The sequence below is a fragment of the Schistocerca gregaria genome, chromosome 3, assembly GCF_023897955.1.
Source record: "Schistocerca gregaria isolate iqSchGreg1 chromosome 3, iqSchGreg1.2, whole genome shotgun sequence".
Lineage (NCBI taxonomy): Eukaryota > Metazoa > Arthropoda > Insecta > Orthoptera > Acrididae > Schistocerca > Schistocerca gregaria.
The window spans coordinates 400,448,036-400,464,122 of NC_064922.1; the positions used below are offsets into that span (position 1 = coordinate 400,448,036).

General features: G+C 42.8%; 2 protein-coding genes across 2 annotated transcripts in view; both read left to right on the top strand.

Annotated features, from left to right (window-relative positions):
• LOC126355387 (uncharacterized) overlaps positions 1-10,413 on the top strand; it is a 242,681-nt gene extending 232,268 nt beyond the window's left edge. The window contains exons 4-5 of the mRNA XM_050005681.1: positions 9,825-10,111; positions 10,399-10,413. Of these exons, the coding sequence (XP_049861638.1) occupies positions 9,825-10,111; positions 10,399-10,413 (302 nt within the window). The remainder of the gene's footprint in view (positions 1-9,824; positions 10,112-10,398) is intronic.
• The window catches only part of LOC126356171 (teneurin-a), a 2,471,974-nt gene continuing 2,466,101 nt past the window's right edge, over positions 10,215-16,087 (top strand). The window contains exon 1 of the mRNA XM_050006926.1: positions 10,215-10,307. The gene's annotated coding sequence lies outside the window, so the exon portion shown is untranslated. The remainder of the gene's footprint in view (positions 10,308-16,087) is intronic.

The following is a 16,087-nucleotide window of genomic DNA, read 5'->3' on the forward strand; positions in this document are numbered from 1 at the left end:
GCTTTGATGTATGAGACCGTAGTCGTCATCCAATGAATGTTAGTTATTTTTCGTAAAACACTTTCACCTGAATTATTTCCCCCAACGATATATAAAGGTAGACCACGTAAAGAAAAATCCTAGCTCACTCCATCAAAATGAACTTTATTCGAGAATGGCGAAGAAGAGAGAGAATACATGTTTAAAGACACACTTTTCGTACATTATTCGCTCATTTATTTAGTACGGGATAATAATCGCCGTAGGAGATGTGGTTTAGCTTCTTATTCGGTGGACCACCACCTGATTATTGTATCCGGCAAACTGATAAACTTGTGTTGCGTTAAGTGTGGCTGTGAGTGCTCGCCAGATAATCGCGACGTACACGTGGTAGATAAGGGAAAACAAAACAGTTCCTAATTTTTAGTAAACTTAAATAGTATTATAATTAATTCGGTGGATTTACTATAAACAGCAGCATAAATCATGTTGACAAAAACTTTAACTGTAAGACCGCCCAGTTCCTGTGTCGCTTCATGACACTGATACTGGGCATGATACAAGCCTCGTTTTATTCGGATATTTAAGTTCGGTAAGCACTGGACCTCACCGGAACGGTATGTGGCGTTACTATCAGATGATGGTGTGTTCACACTAGACGGAACTTATCCCAGTACCAAACTATAAAACTGAGGTTTCTAAATGTCTATCACGAAACAAGAAGTCGATATTTCGTATCAGAATTAAGAAACTGGCAGCAATAAAATTTATTAAAAGCCGAAGCAAAATTTGTGACGGATGTTCTTGACAAAGCTTATACAGTATACACATGAGAAGTCATACCATAGGCATTTATTTGCTAATGGAAATATACAGGCACACATAAAAACAGGTCAAAGAGTATTTGCAAGACAATACAGAACTCTATCTTACCTAATCAACTGTCTTTCTATTTTCTTTCTAAATACCAAATAATATCAAAAAATCTGTATTTTTCTCCTTCACTCAAGCTGACTTTTGCTTTTTTAACATGTTATAAAACATAAATTATTTCTCTCTCTCCGATATATCGTCCCTTTTTGTGGAAGAACACTGATAGGAAAAATATCCCTGCCTTCCTGAACTTGAAGAGCCACGAAAACACTAAGCAAACATATGAAGACATGGAAGCATCAGAAGCACAATATCGAATACTATAATATGAGTAATTGCGGCTATTTTCCAGTGTTAGCAGACGACGTCACTATCCCCTGTCAACGTAAAAACATTCTTACCAACAAAACGTGACGTAGACGCCAGCTCCGCCAAGTTTAGTTGGATTTAGTTGACAATCTGTGCGAATACTGCCAATTCGGGTGCATCAAGGAATGTTCTCTTGTTATTTATACACATGCATGAGCCATGTCTCTTACAGTTGTTGACTCGCGCTTTTCGTAGGCTCCTGTTCGTTATCTCCAGGACTTGCGTCGCTATGTTAGCATTCGATGCAGGTGTATTTAGACTTGACCTTATACGCTATCTGGGACTATTTATGTCCAACTGCGATGAGATCCGAATTTTTGGACCATCTGACTCCCTGCACCAGCGACAGGATGCCTTACAAGCAGAGCATCATCAATAAAAGACCTAATTGTCCCATAAAATAGAACTGTGTTCCCTATTTAGGAAACGAAAGCACCTGGCATCATAGTGACATGTTTGATTGTAACCATAATTAGTTGTGAGGTTGTGGCTGTACTCATCCAGATAGTTGGCTCAACCACACACTATGCAAAAATAATAAATATTTACGTAAATCATAGGTACATGCCTTCATTACCAGAAATACACAAACACAAGGATCTTCATTGCATGCAAATCATTTAGAAACGTTCATCGATGCAAAGTCTTCACGTTAGTGTCATCTTTCTAAAGGGCGTCCCAATAAGAAAGCTCTATTTAATTTTTTAATGAATCACGTTAGTTACTTGAAAAATTGAAATATTTTCAAATAACTGTTTGTGACGCCCGAACAACAGAAAACTAATTAGCGCCGAGATTAAAAAGTAGTGCATTGATAACGGCTAGCCACTAGCCGAAATCTGGATTTGTGTAATAAAACCTGCAAAAAAAGGACGACTGATTGATGCGCTCTATCATTTATATATGCAATATTTCTGCTGTAGACTCAACAGTATACAGTGCGGTTACACGTGGAAAATATCACACATCACCATACAAATGTCCACTAAAAGTAAACCAGTGTTTCTTTACAAAGTTTTATTGACTTTTTATCACGTTTCTAGATCGACTACTTGCAAATTCCCTTAATTCAGAAATATCTCTTGGTTTGTTAGTATTAATAGGTGACTTCATGTAACTTCAAAGAAAATATTCAGCAAGCTCTTGATGACCAGTTTTGATCTTCATGGCCTGAGGTGACAGGACCCGGAAATTCCTCCTGCATCATTACGCTTAGTTTGTACATGGTATGAAATATAATACTATCTTGCTACAACCAATTATTTTCGAGATCTATTCCATCAAACTAAGCCATGGGAACTCTCGTACCATTTTGCCGTAACGTACGTACCTGCGGCTATCCGTGCATATTCGATGGGATGCATGTCGGACGACCTGGCTGCCGAATCATTCGCTCGCATTGTCCAGAAAGTATTTAAAACCAGTCACGAACAGTTGTGTTTCAGTGACATGGCACAGCGTTGTTTGTGAACATGAGGACTGTGAATGGCAACAAATGGCCTCCAAGTACCTGAACAAATGAACATAACCATTTCCAGTCAGTGATCAGAGCAGTTCCATATATACATATCCCACACCATTATGGAACCACCACCAGCATGTACTGTGGCTTGTTGAAAACTTGAGTCCATGGCTTCATGGGCTCTGCGCCACACTTGAACTCTTTTATAAGTTCTTACCAACTGAAATCTGGACTCATCTGACGAGCCCACGGTTTTCCAGTAGTCTATCGTCCAACCGATATGGTTACGAGACCTGGAGAGTCGCTGCAGGCGATGTCGTGCTGTTAGCAAAGGCATCTGCGTCGGTCGTCTGCTGTCATAGCCCATAAACGTCAAATTTTGTCTCTCTGTCATAAAGGATACGTTAGGTGCACGTTCCACATTGATTTCCGCTGTTATTACAAGCAGTGTTGCTTTTCTCTTAGCACTGACAACTCTACGCAAACTCCGCCACTCTCGGTCGTTAAGTGAAGGCCGTCGGCCACTGCGTTGCCAATGGAGAGACGTAATGAAACTTCCTGGCAGATTAAAACTGTGTGCCCGACCGAGACTCGAACTCGGGACCTTTGCTTTTCGCGGGCAAGTGCTCTACCATCTGAGCTACCGAAGCACGACTCACGCCCTGTCCTCACAGCTTCACTTCTACCAGTATCTCGTCTCCTACCTTCCAAACTTTACAGAAGCTCTCCTGCCAACCTGGCAGAAATAGCACTCCTGAAAGAAAGGATACTGTGGAGACAGGTTCGCAGGAGAGCTTCTGTAAAGTTTGGAAGGTAGGAGACGAGATACTGGCAGAAGTGAAGCTGTGAGGACTGGGCGTGTGTCGTGCTTCGGTAGCTCAGATGGTAGAGCACTTGCCCGCGAAAAGCAAAGGTCCCGAGTTCGAGTCTCGGTCGGGCACACAGTTTTAATCTGCCAGGAAGTTTCATATCCGCGCACACTCCGCTGCAGAGTGAAAATCTCATTCTGGAGAGAGGTAATGCCTGAAATATGCTATTCTCGGAACACTATTGATGCTTTGGATCCCGGAATATTGAATTATCAACGATTTCCGAAATGGAATGTCCCATGTGTTTAGCTACAACTACTAGTCCACGTTCAAAGTCTGTTAACTCCCGTCCTGCGACCATAATCACGTCGGAAATATTTTCACGTGACTTACTTGAGTAAAAGTGGAGATCTACTAACGCACTGCCCTTTTATACCTTGTGTAGCAACACTATCGCTATCTGTACATGTTCATATCGCTATTCTATGACTTTTGTCACCTTATTGTAAGACACCGTCATTACATACGCCTAAAACCGCACCAAAAAACCGATCTTTGTGCGCGCATCGGGTGCTGAAAAGTGATGGGAAGTTCCTCGTCGCCCCAAATCCAATAGTTCTGCTGGCTGACAGCTACCCAGTTGGAAACGTACTACATCGATAAACACGAGAATCCGCGAAATATTTTCGTTCATGTTTTAGTTTTCCAGCACCCTTCGTCCTGTTATGGCTGCTGCAAATGATCAGGTGGCAGTATTTGCAGCACCCCAAATGAATCTTTTAATAAAATAGATGAAGATCCTTTCTCAGTATAGACGAAGATCCGTTCTCCAAATTCACTGCACGGTGCTCCTCGAAATGTTCACATTTTGTGGTCGACAGCGAAACGAGATGCAGCTGCATCGGATTCCACTCTATCCACTGAGGCTATGTTTTGAGATCACTGATCATTACAAAGTCACTCTGGTGTCTTACAATCACCAGCTTAACACCTTTCTACAAACTGTTGTTGAAATGTATGTGAAATCGTATGGGACTTAACTGCTAAGGTCATCAGTCCCTAAGCTTACACACTACTTAACCTAAATTATCCTAAGGACAAACACACACACACCCATGCCCGAGGTAGGAGTCGAACACCCGCCGGGATCAGCTGCACAGTCCACGACTGCAGCGCTCAAGACCGCCCGGCTAATCCCGCGCGGCTACAAACTTTTCAATGACTCATTGAACTGTAGATGAATCAGGTAGATTACACCGACCAAAAAGTGTAAGCCCTTTGAGAACTGTCACTAAACTACCTTTCTCGTAATTGTAATACGTCTTGACGATGAAAACGCATTGTGTGGCCGTATAGTTATACACCTCTATATGATCCCTAGAACTGAGCGTTAGCAAAGCCTGACAACAAATCGCACGAAAAGTGACGGTTAATTTAAATTGTATATTTTTACTGGGGCACCCCATTCAACGGTAAAAGTAATAAAAAAAAAATTTGTGATCACTTCCCTTGTAGCCACATCGTCTTATTAAAACGCAGCCAATCAGTATGTGTTTTTCAGGAAAAAAAATGAACATAAGCCGGTCGTGAACCTAGGTAGTGAGACAAATAATATTTCTTGTGTTTTGCCGCTTCTCCTTTGGGAAAACCACGTATGGATGTATACATATGTGCAGGACGAATGATGTCCTTCGTTTCGGCACGGGAATAAGTTTCGTAGGGCAGTGACGTCTCGGCTTTATTAAATGTTACTTTGGAGTCTTTTAATAGATTTACATGTTTATGCAGTGAAGTTTTTGACCATGTAGCCCATTTTTTAATAAAAATGTTCCGCAGATATTGAGGAACAAAATAGCTTTCTTTAATACTACATGACGTAGCAACAAGCAGCTGATGTTAGACTGCAGGTACTGAGCGATGAAAAACCGCAACGACAGAAAATTCAGTTTTCAGTTTTACAGCAAATAATGTGAATGGTATTTGACTGTCCCTGAAAAACTTGAAACATTCTTGTTGAAAAGCTACTTCCGAGCCCTCCCCGCTGCTGATGTTTCACATACCTGCAGCATGTTTAGCGGTAAATCCGCTAGTATATCATGTTACCCAAGATCAGAAGGGACGCCTCAGCAGGGTGTGCTGTGTTAGGACGCGTCGCTGGACACCCCTGCTTGCGAATCCGCGCAGCTGACCCGCCGCTAGCCAGTGTTTGCTTACGCCGTGCGCCACTGTTGTCCTGTTCACCCCTGGGAGCGCCTAACTAAGGCCGGCCGTCGCTTGATGTTAACTACTGTGCGGGCAGTCGACCAGGCAGTCACCCACCCACACCCACTTCCATCCACACGCACATCCACCCATCAACACACACACACACACACACACACACACACACACACACACACACACACACAGATAGATAGAGAGAGAGAGAGAGAGAGAGAGAGGCTACTGACGATGTTCGTCGGAGCTGGCCAGACAGACGGTCTGTCTGCCCATTTGTTTGTGTTTCCGAACGCGGCCAGCAGGAACCGATGCAATTGTCACGCTCGTTCGGCCAACGAGATGATTCCATTAAGGGAGCCGGCAGCAAAAGGGGGTCGCAGATGATTACGTTTCTCGCAGTCCTTGGGTGTTGATTGCGACACGCCAATAAACGAACGAGAGCGAAGTCGACAGAGAAGAGAACGAGGCATTCATGGGAAGAGATCGGTGATGCGAAAGGTGTTGCTCCTCACATTTTGAGTAACTTGCCTGCAGGGAAAAGTACAACTTACACTCCCCGCAGTAAGACTAAAACGTTCGAAGCAAGTCATTGTTCCACTAATTAACAACGACATCAGTCTGTTTGTGTATCTAAACGAAAAAAATAGCAAAAAACGTATTGATGGACAACAGTCATAAAATAAGGCTGTAATATTATTCAAAAACCAAGCGAAATTCATTATATTTCTAGAGACCAGTTTGGGCCATAGGAATTATTTTCACGCGTTGTTTATGAATTGCTGAATATGAAGGTTGTTACACGTGTTTTGAATTCTGTGTATTCTTAAAAAAGCATCAAACAGCTGCCTATTTCCTTTCCTTTGTAATATTACTACAGTTTCGGCAACAACATATGACACCATACGTCTGGTATCTATGTGGAGCGCTCCTTGTAAAATAAATCTTTCATCATACAAGACAAGTAAGGCCGACGATTGTTCTTTGCTCTGAATTCTTAAGATAGTGGATAGATAAATTTCGCCACGGTACAGAATGAAATCACCGCCACATTGAGAACAACAAATTGGGGGTACAACAGGTTAAATTTCTTAATCGTGGGCCGCCTAACCACAAGAAGTGTAGGACAATGAAGGGTCTCGAAACCTAAGTTAAGGCTGAGGTTATTTATTTGCTCTAATGATTGACATAAATCAAAGTAAAATTAAGAAAGAGCAAGGTGACAGAAGAGATATTGCTTATTTTTCAAGAAAACAGCCAAACACAGCGGAAATTTCCCATTCTCGGCACTGAAAAAGCATATGAACGGACTCGGAGTTGATTCCAGCCTGGTACTAACTGGTTCGGCCCTTTGAGCCATGTATGATGGCAGGATTACCCAGGTCGATTGGGTAATCAAACTTTTGGAGCCAAAGCAATCATTCTCATGCTGCCCAGGCGGTGCTGTGGTTTACCGGAATTCGACGGCTGTGAAAAAAGACAGAAATGTCGAACTCTGTTAGTCTGTGGGGATGGTTGTAGTGCCATGGCGCCCCCTGTCCACTGCTAGGCCAGAGCGCCAGCTCTGTCCACAATAGCACGAAATAGGCAGCAGCCTCACTTCTACGAAATCTGCCCATCCCCCCCGGGGAGGTACGCCTCTCTCCTAATGAGATATACTGACTGCCTCCTGCTCACGAGAAGTATATAAGACCACACCAGTAGTTCACTGTCCCAGTGCGAAAAATGCAGAGCTTACCTCTCAGGCACACAGGTGCAGTACACACAAAATATAACCATGAAATAGTGGCAGAGAATGAAACATTATCAAGTAGCAATCGGTGACACCAATGTCACAATGAACGAAGAAGAAAGAAAGAAGGTTAGTGATTAACGTCCCATTGTCAACGAGTTGATTTGTAAGGCACCACAAGTTCAATTAGCGAAAGATGGAGAGGTAATCAATCACCCTAGCTTTTTTCAAAGGAACCATACCGTCATTTGCGTATGTGATTTAGGGAAGCCGAGAGAAAATACAATCTGGCAATTACACTAATCATCGGTCTCCCGAGTCCGCAGCTCGTGGCCTAGTGGCTAGCGTTGCTGCCTCTGGATCATGGGGTCCAGTGTTCGATTCTCGGCCAGGTTGGGGATTATCCCTGTTCGGAGACTGGGTGTTTGTGTTGTCCTCATCATTTCATCATCATTATCATCATCGTCCGTGACAGTGGCTAGATATGACTGTATAAAAATTGGACTGTGTAAAATTTGGAACTTTGTATGGGCGCTGATGACCACACAGTTGAGCGCACCAGAAACCAAACTACATCACCGGCCTCCCGAGTGCCAGTTCGATGTTGTGTGGACGCTGACTGAAGCGACAAATAAAAAAATTGTACCAATGTTCGGCATTCATACCTGGGTCTTCTGCTCGGTAGGCAGACGCATTAACCACAACTCCACCCTGGCCCAGTGGCGTAGAGTACCCTACCACATTTCCCTCATAAATCCAAACTCGCAGCCCGCTTGGTATTCCCCATAAACTCGAATAGCAATGCAGAGGCTCTCCATCTCTATTGGAACAACACAACAGCATAGAACGAAACATAGTAGGTAACCCGACTGTCTGATGAGCTGGGGGCACGGGATCGAATCCCGACCTTGGAACAAAGATTCATCCGTCGTTTCAGTATGCATAATTGAGTTACGTACGACTTTACGTCTTGTTTAATCATTGATCCCTGTGGTTACCATGTATTTGCAACGATTGTATGTAAATTTTTACTATTTGATGCACGTGGTGTGCTCAGTCTCTCATTATTGTTGATCGTAGAGTATACAACTGCTGCTTAGCGAATAATGTAAAAATTTTGTACACTTACACAAACACATCCTCCCGGTTATATGTATAATTCTGATTCAATTTTGTAAAAAAAATTTAAAATACAGTGATCAATAGATTATTATTTTTTGACTAAAGTTCAGTCTTGATCACGCAATTTATGTCTCAGTGACATAGCACTATGGTTGACTTCGTAGCAGCTGAGGAGAGCTCCGCCTACCATCCTAAGGAAACCATGGGTCTGATGATGGTTATGTAAAAATAACCGAAACCGGTTACCTATGTCACTGAGACATAAATGGTGTGATCAAGACTGAACTTTAGTCAAAATATAATTCTGATTCACTTGCAATAAGTTAGATAATGCTTGAGATGATGCAAATGGTATTTAATTATCTGTCTTAAACAGACAAAAATTCTATTTGTTTTTAATAATATGCAGCAATGCAGAGGCTCTCCATCTCTATTGGAACAACACAACAGCATAGAACGAAACATAGTAAGAAACATAGTAAGAAAAGTTAAGTCGTTTTGTTGCACAGCAACTAAACTCCAAAACATAGAGTGCATTAATTACGAGTTCCTGCGAGCGAGGAATTGTTCTCGCCACTAAATCTGTATTTAGAACATTAAATTGGAGCCATGCAAAATAAAAAAAAAAGAAATCGACCTGAGGAGTGGAAATTAAGTAGAGTATTTAAACTTCGTGTTTCTTGAAAATTACAGTTTCTTGGCGAAATTGTGTTTCCTTCTGTTCCTGTTCAGTTTGTTCTACCACAACCGATGTTTCGACCATCTGCTGAGCTCTTCTTCAGGGTATTCTAGAGTTTAAAATGCAATGAACGCTCAAGATTTCGTGGACCTCTGTGTTTCATTATCTCTGAGATTAAGGAGTATTAAAATCATCATAATAAGTCTGCAGGGCTTCCTAGCCATTGTCGCTGGAGGTAAATTCTTCTAGATCTCGACCAGCCCACTTCATGTTCCTCTTTAATTTCTTCTTACACAATCGATGGTTCGATCAATCTGCAGGACCCAACTTCAGGATCTAGAGTTTCCAGTTAGCTAGACACTCAACATCCGTTGCATCATTCCTTTCTTCATTGTATCTGGGTTTAAAGAGAATTAAAATTAAAATTTTTGTTGGTGATCAGTTCTTTACTGTTTCTGTCTAGTTTTGTTTTTATCGGGACAGTGTCACGGTTTGTACATCCAGATGGTTAGAGCAGTTCGTCAGAAGTGTGAGCAGAGTGTGCCAGTGTAGTGAGACGCGCCGCTCGCCGGGTGTGTGCAGGCGCGGAGCGCTCCTCGCTGTCGGGCGTCGCCTCGTACCGCGGCACGGGCTCGGGCTCGGACACCGAGGAGGCGACCACAACCGACAACCCGACGACGCCGTTCCCGACGCCGCCGCCCACGTGCGCGTCGCCGCCGTCGTCGTCGGCCATGCTGCCGCACCACCAGCAGCGCCAGGCTTCGCCGTACCCGCTCGAGTCGACCAACGCGTCGTGCAGCCCCGGAGGCAGCCCCCGGATGCCCGCCTCTTCCGCCGTGGGGCCGCCAGGCCGCAGCAGCAGCGGCTCAGCCGGGGGCGGTGGGGGCGGCGGGGGCGGCCACTACAAGAAAGTGTCCGGGTCGGGCACGCTGGGCAGCCGCGGGCGCGCCGCCTCCCGCCGCCACCCGCGCATCGCCGCCTCCTCCTCCTCTTCGTCCACTGCTTCCGACAACAACTCTGACGCCACGTACCCGGAAGACGGGCGGCGGCTGCACCTCGACAGTGGTAAGTCATTTCCATTTATACATAAGAGCGCCAGCCGAATATTAAGTTACTTTCATCATCTTGACTCATATTGAGTTGACTTCATATCTAGCTAACACAGTATTAAAATCAGAAAATAATAGGAAGTCACGTCATTAGGTGGAGTGAAGAGTTGCATAGAAAGTAAATGAACCGCATTTTTTTCTTAGCCGAAAACAATGCTACGAATGCGAAACTTAATGTAAGTATTATTTGAAGTCTCCTGAGTGAGCGATCCCATTATCAGTCACTGCGTAGCTGCAGGACAGTTTCAAAATGGCATCTGTAAATGATGTACGTTACAAGCAACGTGCCGTCATTGAATTTCTCACTGCAGGGAAAGAAACAATAGGGAACATTTACAAACGCTTGTGGAAAGTCTGTGAAGCATCTGAGGAGCTGTCGAAAGAAGTACAGTTAGTCGCTGCGAACGGAGGGTGAGGTCATCAGAAGGCGGTTCGGCGGAACTGCACGATTTGCAAAGGTCGGGAAGACCATCCACGGCTGTCACACTTGACATGCTGCAACGGGCTGATGTCATTCGCGAGGACAGGCGCATTACGACTCGGCAGCTGGCGCTGCATCTGTCAATCAGCAAAGGAAGTGTGGATGAATTTATCCGCACTCTTGGATATTCAAAAGTCTGTACAAGGTAGTTCCTGCAGGGTATAAAGGTAGATCACATATCGCACAGAAAAGACATTTTTCTTGATTTGTTGTAACGTTTTGAAGCAGAGGGGAGGCCGGATTGTGACAGTTGATGAAACCTGGATTCACCATTATGACCCGAAACCAAACGGCAGTTGATGGAATGGCGCGTTTGCCAATCACCACAGGAGGAAAAATTCAAAGGGAATGCTTCTGTCGGTAAGCTAATGATCACCGTGTTCTGGGATTGCGAAATCGTGATTCTCATTGATGTGATCCCTAGAGGTGGTATCATTAATTCAGAAGCATATCTCAACACATTAACAAAACTCAAGATGCGCTTCCGGAGACTTTGGCGCCACAGGAACCCAGGAGATGTTTTGCTGCAACACGATAACGCTCGGCCTCATAGCAGTCCCTGCGGGCGTTCACTTGTTTCGGCCATTAAAGGACGCCATTCGTCGAAGACAGTTTGGAGAACATGAGGAGTTGAATCACACAGTGAAGCACCAGGATTGGTACCGACATGGCATACACACTCTTGTTTCGCGCTGGAGGAACGCAATAGAACAGGATGGAGATTACGTGGAAGAACAGGGTGTGTAGATAAAACACCATTCTTTCGTATGTGTAACTCTTATTCTATTCAATAAAGAATTATTGAAGAAAAAATGCGATGCATTACTTTCTGGGCAACCCTCGTCCATATAGTGGTGTGATATGCAGACTACGAATTTTGCTTCCACGCTATAAATGTTGGGAAGATTGCTAAACAACTCTCTCTTCATCTTTAGCACAACAAGCCGATTAAATTTACTTGGTAGTTGACGTCTGTCACTTGCTTCTACAGTTTTGCCACATCCAGCACCTGCTACTGCTCTGTTACAGGCGATACACAGGTACGACTGGCCACTTGGCAAGTTCTGTTAATGTGAAGCGATCGGCAATCTTGGAAGGGACCGGTGCAATCGTGGAAGTTATGACGGAAATAGGAGATGCCCTCTCGACTGCTTATTTTAAGTGGGCAATAACTGTTCTGTAGCCCTGAATGTAGACTCAAGTTAACCTAACGACAATCTCGCCATGTGCAATGGTATCCGAGAAAACGGCGATTAACCATTTGCTGCAGAACTAAAATCACAATCACATTGTTCACGGCGTTTAAGATTAACCTCTACGAGAAAACTCACTGCAGAATAATTTCAGTTTCAGTGATACGAGCAGAGTGTAATTTCTTGCTGTCACCGACTACCTCAAACTGTCCTCTCACTGGTTACACGAGCTGCCACGTTACTAACCGGTAAGCAGTCTTGTTAGGCAATTGGGTGTATATTGTAGGGGACAGAAGCAGATTCCAAACGGGAAAAACAGTGATCGGAAGAAAAATAACAGCAAATGAAAAAGACAATTTCATTATGAAAATAAAGCGATGAAGTATTTAGACAGTACTCGAACCTACCATCTTCTAAACATCACGTTTATATGCTCACCACTGCGCTACGCCATTACACTGCTGAACGTTGCGGTGTTTATGGCTGCAGGGAGTGCTCAGTGTCAACTATTAATTGCTGCGTTCACAAATACGGCTTCACGCAATGCCGCGCGAAGTTAATCTATTGTAAGCCGTTCTCTGTGACACTGAACCGCGTCTTGCACGGAACGACCATGTGATGTGGTTTTAGAGCCAGGGTTGGGGATCCAAACACATCACAAAAGAAAGCCGGATAAAAAATTTGAAGTGAACTAATTGTTGTGGCAGTTTGGTAACTGTGAACGGTTCTGCCGTGACTTTGACCGCTCTGACTGGAGGAAACCAGATTAACTATTGGGTAATTTTAATTGGACTATAGTTACATATCTGTTCAAAAGAGAAGGTCGCAAAAGTTGTGAAAACTGTAGACGAATCAGTCTCATGAATACAGCAGAGATAGTCTATATTAAAACAATAAATAACAGTACAAGTTTTTGCAGACTGTCTGCTAGCAGAAGAGCAGAGTGTATCTGGGAAAGCGAGGTAGTACATTGGTGGTAATATCTTGACCATCAGACAAATAATAGGGTGAATAAGAAAAAAATTTATAAATTTTGATAAGGCGTTTGACAGGTAAATTGAACAAAGTAATGTCAAATTACAGAAATTTATGGCTATCTTCCATACCTCATTTCGATGATACTTACTGTATCATAGGTGTGCGAATGAAAAGAGAAGGTAACCTAGCAAATACAGAACTTACACAGGGGTGTAGTTCATCAGTCACTCTTTCTACAGTATGCAATGACCACATTTTAAAGAAATATAATTTGTTAATAGATCCATAAATTAAATTATTAAGCAGTCTCAGTTCAAGCGTCATTTTATGTGCAAACCGTCAAATAATGATTCAAGTTAAAAATAGCAGTATCTGCGTATCTTTTAAACAATCTGTGTAGATCTTTTCATTTTAAAATCTCAGTACATAAAACAAAAATTATGGCTTTCAGAGGAAAGGATCCAGTTAAATTTAAGATTGTGCTATAAAACATCATCTCGGAATATGTACCGAATTTTTAATACCTTGGCTGTAAAATATGTTTATATAATGACAAGGACACTAGTAGAAAGTTAGAAAATTTTAAGATATATATATATATATATATATATATATATGATCATTCGAAGAAAATTTAAAAATAAAGTTAGGAACGAAACGAAAATAAAATTATATAGAGTAACGGCTTTATCCACTTTGGTTTTTGGCAGTGAAGCCTGGACGCTAACTCAAAAGCATCTGAGTAAAATAAAACCAGCGTGATATTTGTGAGGATTAAATGATGTGCTAGGGTGCATAGGATATGAAATGGAGAGATTAGGAGATGAATAAATATATAATCAGGGCATAATAAAGCCGTAAATCATTGCAGCATCTGTTCATGAACTGACTGTTATAACATTCGCGATTTTTTCCGGTCAGATGTTAAAGATTTTCAGTTTTGCTGCGTTCTTAAAGTATTGTGCAGTGAATGCATTTTAAAACCAGACAAGAGACTTCGATCTGTCTAATGGAAATATAATTAGAAATTTTCACTTCAAGATGAGCATTACTTTTCTACTATAAACCACAGTTGTCGTATAATGATAGCGTCTTAGCACTAAAGGCGACTAAAATGAAACCATTGCGTTTCAGAACTTTATTTTACTTTTATATATTGGCACATTCGCTACAGGCTGAACCATAAACTCCAAAGTAAATTATTCAGAGACTAGAAAACATCGCAACGCGTCGGAAATTTGGAAGTTAAATTCGCGGGGGCAATTCGTGCAATGTGCTTGGATAGCCGGGTCGTTGGGATGCACACACCTCTTACAGAGCTATACTCATCCTGTAGTATTATTTTAATCAGAAGAATTACGGAAACACACAGGATAAAACGCCAAGATTTCGTAAGCACTTACTTTACAGGCGCAAAAAGTAAAGGGCTCCATATACATGGTGTTCAAAAAAAGTGTCAGATATTTTTACATGAGGAAATATTGGTCAAAACTGGAAGAGAAGTTCGCATATTTGTATGTCCGGAAACCAGGACCTGTTCAAGTATAGGCAGTTTTCTTTGTGACGAATAACAAGCCGTCTTAGCTTTGTAGTACGGTAAATTACCACAATATATGCACGTATGGGCAGATGGTACTTCTCGTACAATGATGAAGGTGGGGTATCTTCATATCTTCAGCAACACTGCATTGGCAGGAAATGTCGGGGACGTTCCCATAGGGCCGTACATATTACCGAACAGGTTTCCAGGTGCTGCGTGTCACAACCGATTTGTGCGAGATAAGTTCCCAGCACAGTTGGATAAATTTTACTTGTAGAAAGTTAACGTCTTGGTTTACGGATATAAAATAATAAGAATTTCTCCTCTTCTTTTGATCAATACTACCTCCTGTAGGAATATGTGACATTTGTTTTTAAGCTCTCTTTATTTATATGGAGTGTTACATTCTTCTGTCCGCAGCTCGTGGTCGTGCGTTAGTGTTCTCGCTTCCCACGCCCGTATTCCCGGGTTCGATTCCCGGCGGGGTCAGGGATTTTCTCTGCCTCGTGATGACTGGGTGTTGTGTGATGTCCTTAGGTTAGTTAGGTTTAAGTAGCTCTAAGTTCTAGGGGACTGATGACCATCGATGTTAAGTCCCATAGTGCTCAGACCCATTTGAACCATTTTTTTTATACATTATGCTGTATATTAATGAAGTCATCGTTTACACCGCACAAAATAAGACGTATTTTATGTACTGTAATAATCCGGTACAGGAAACTCCGCGCTTATGGTTCACGTGCGTGGCTTATGTGATTCGCAAGAAATGCCAAATTTGCTGTAAGTGTCGTTCTTGCTCATGCAAAATGATGCGAGTATTTTCTTGGTACCATGTTTTGGTGACAGGTCTTCATGGAGACATCAGTAATTACGTCCACATTTAAGGCCAGACCCTCTACGCAGTGCGATCCGTATGTAGACCGCTCAGCTCCATATGAGACTAGAGATCTGTATTGGATTCACGAGGATCTGGGTGTGTCTGCACGGCTCTGTGCCGTTTCTGACACTGGGCCGCAGGTGTTCCTCTCTCTAGTTTCGGAGGTTTCTGTGTGGGGATAGCTCCCAGAACACCCGGACTCACTGCGTCGAATCGAATACAGCCCTATACGGTAGCAGACGATAGGAGCTCAGGTGCTGATTTTACATTCCTCCATTGAGTTGGCGAGAATTATAGAACTGCAGTACGCGCCTAGACCGGCCGGAGAAGAGGGAAAGAACAAAGTAAGGGATGCAGTACGAGACATAAAAGGCTGCCAATGTCGATTTAACCTCCAAATTTCCTTGGAAATCTAAGCATAGAAATAAGTCTAGAAATACGTCTCACACAAAAATTAAAACTGTTACGAGGCAACTAATAGTCTAATTGTCACGGAAACAATTCAGTTTATTCTCGCGCTCTTTCTCCCACCACTTCATTCGCCAGTAAGTAGTTTCATTCCATTTCGCACAGAAATTAGCAACAAATAACAACTCAGCAGTCCATCAGACCAGTGGGAATTCTACTTTGAAGCGACTGTTACGAGATGAAAGCTGCATCCGTAAAT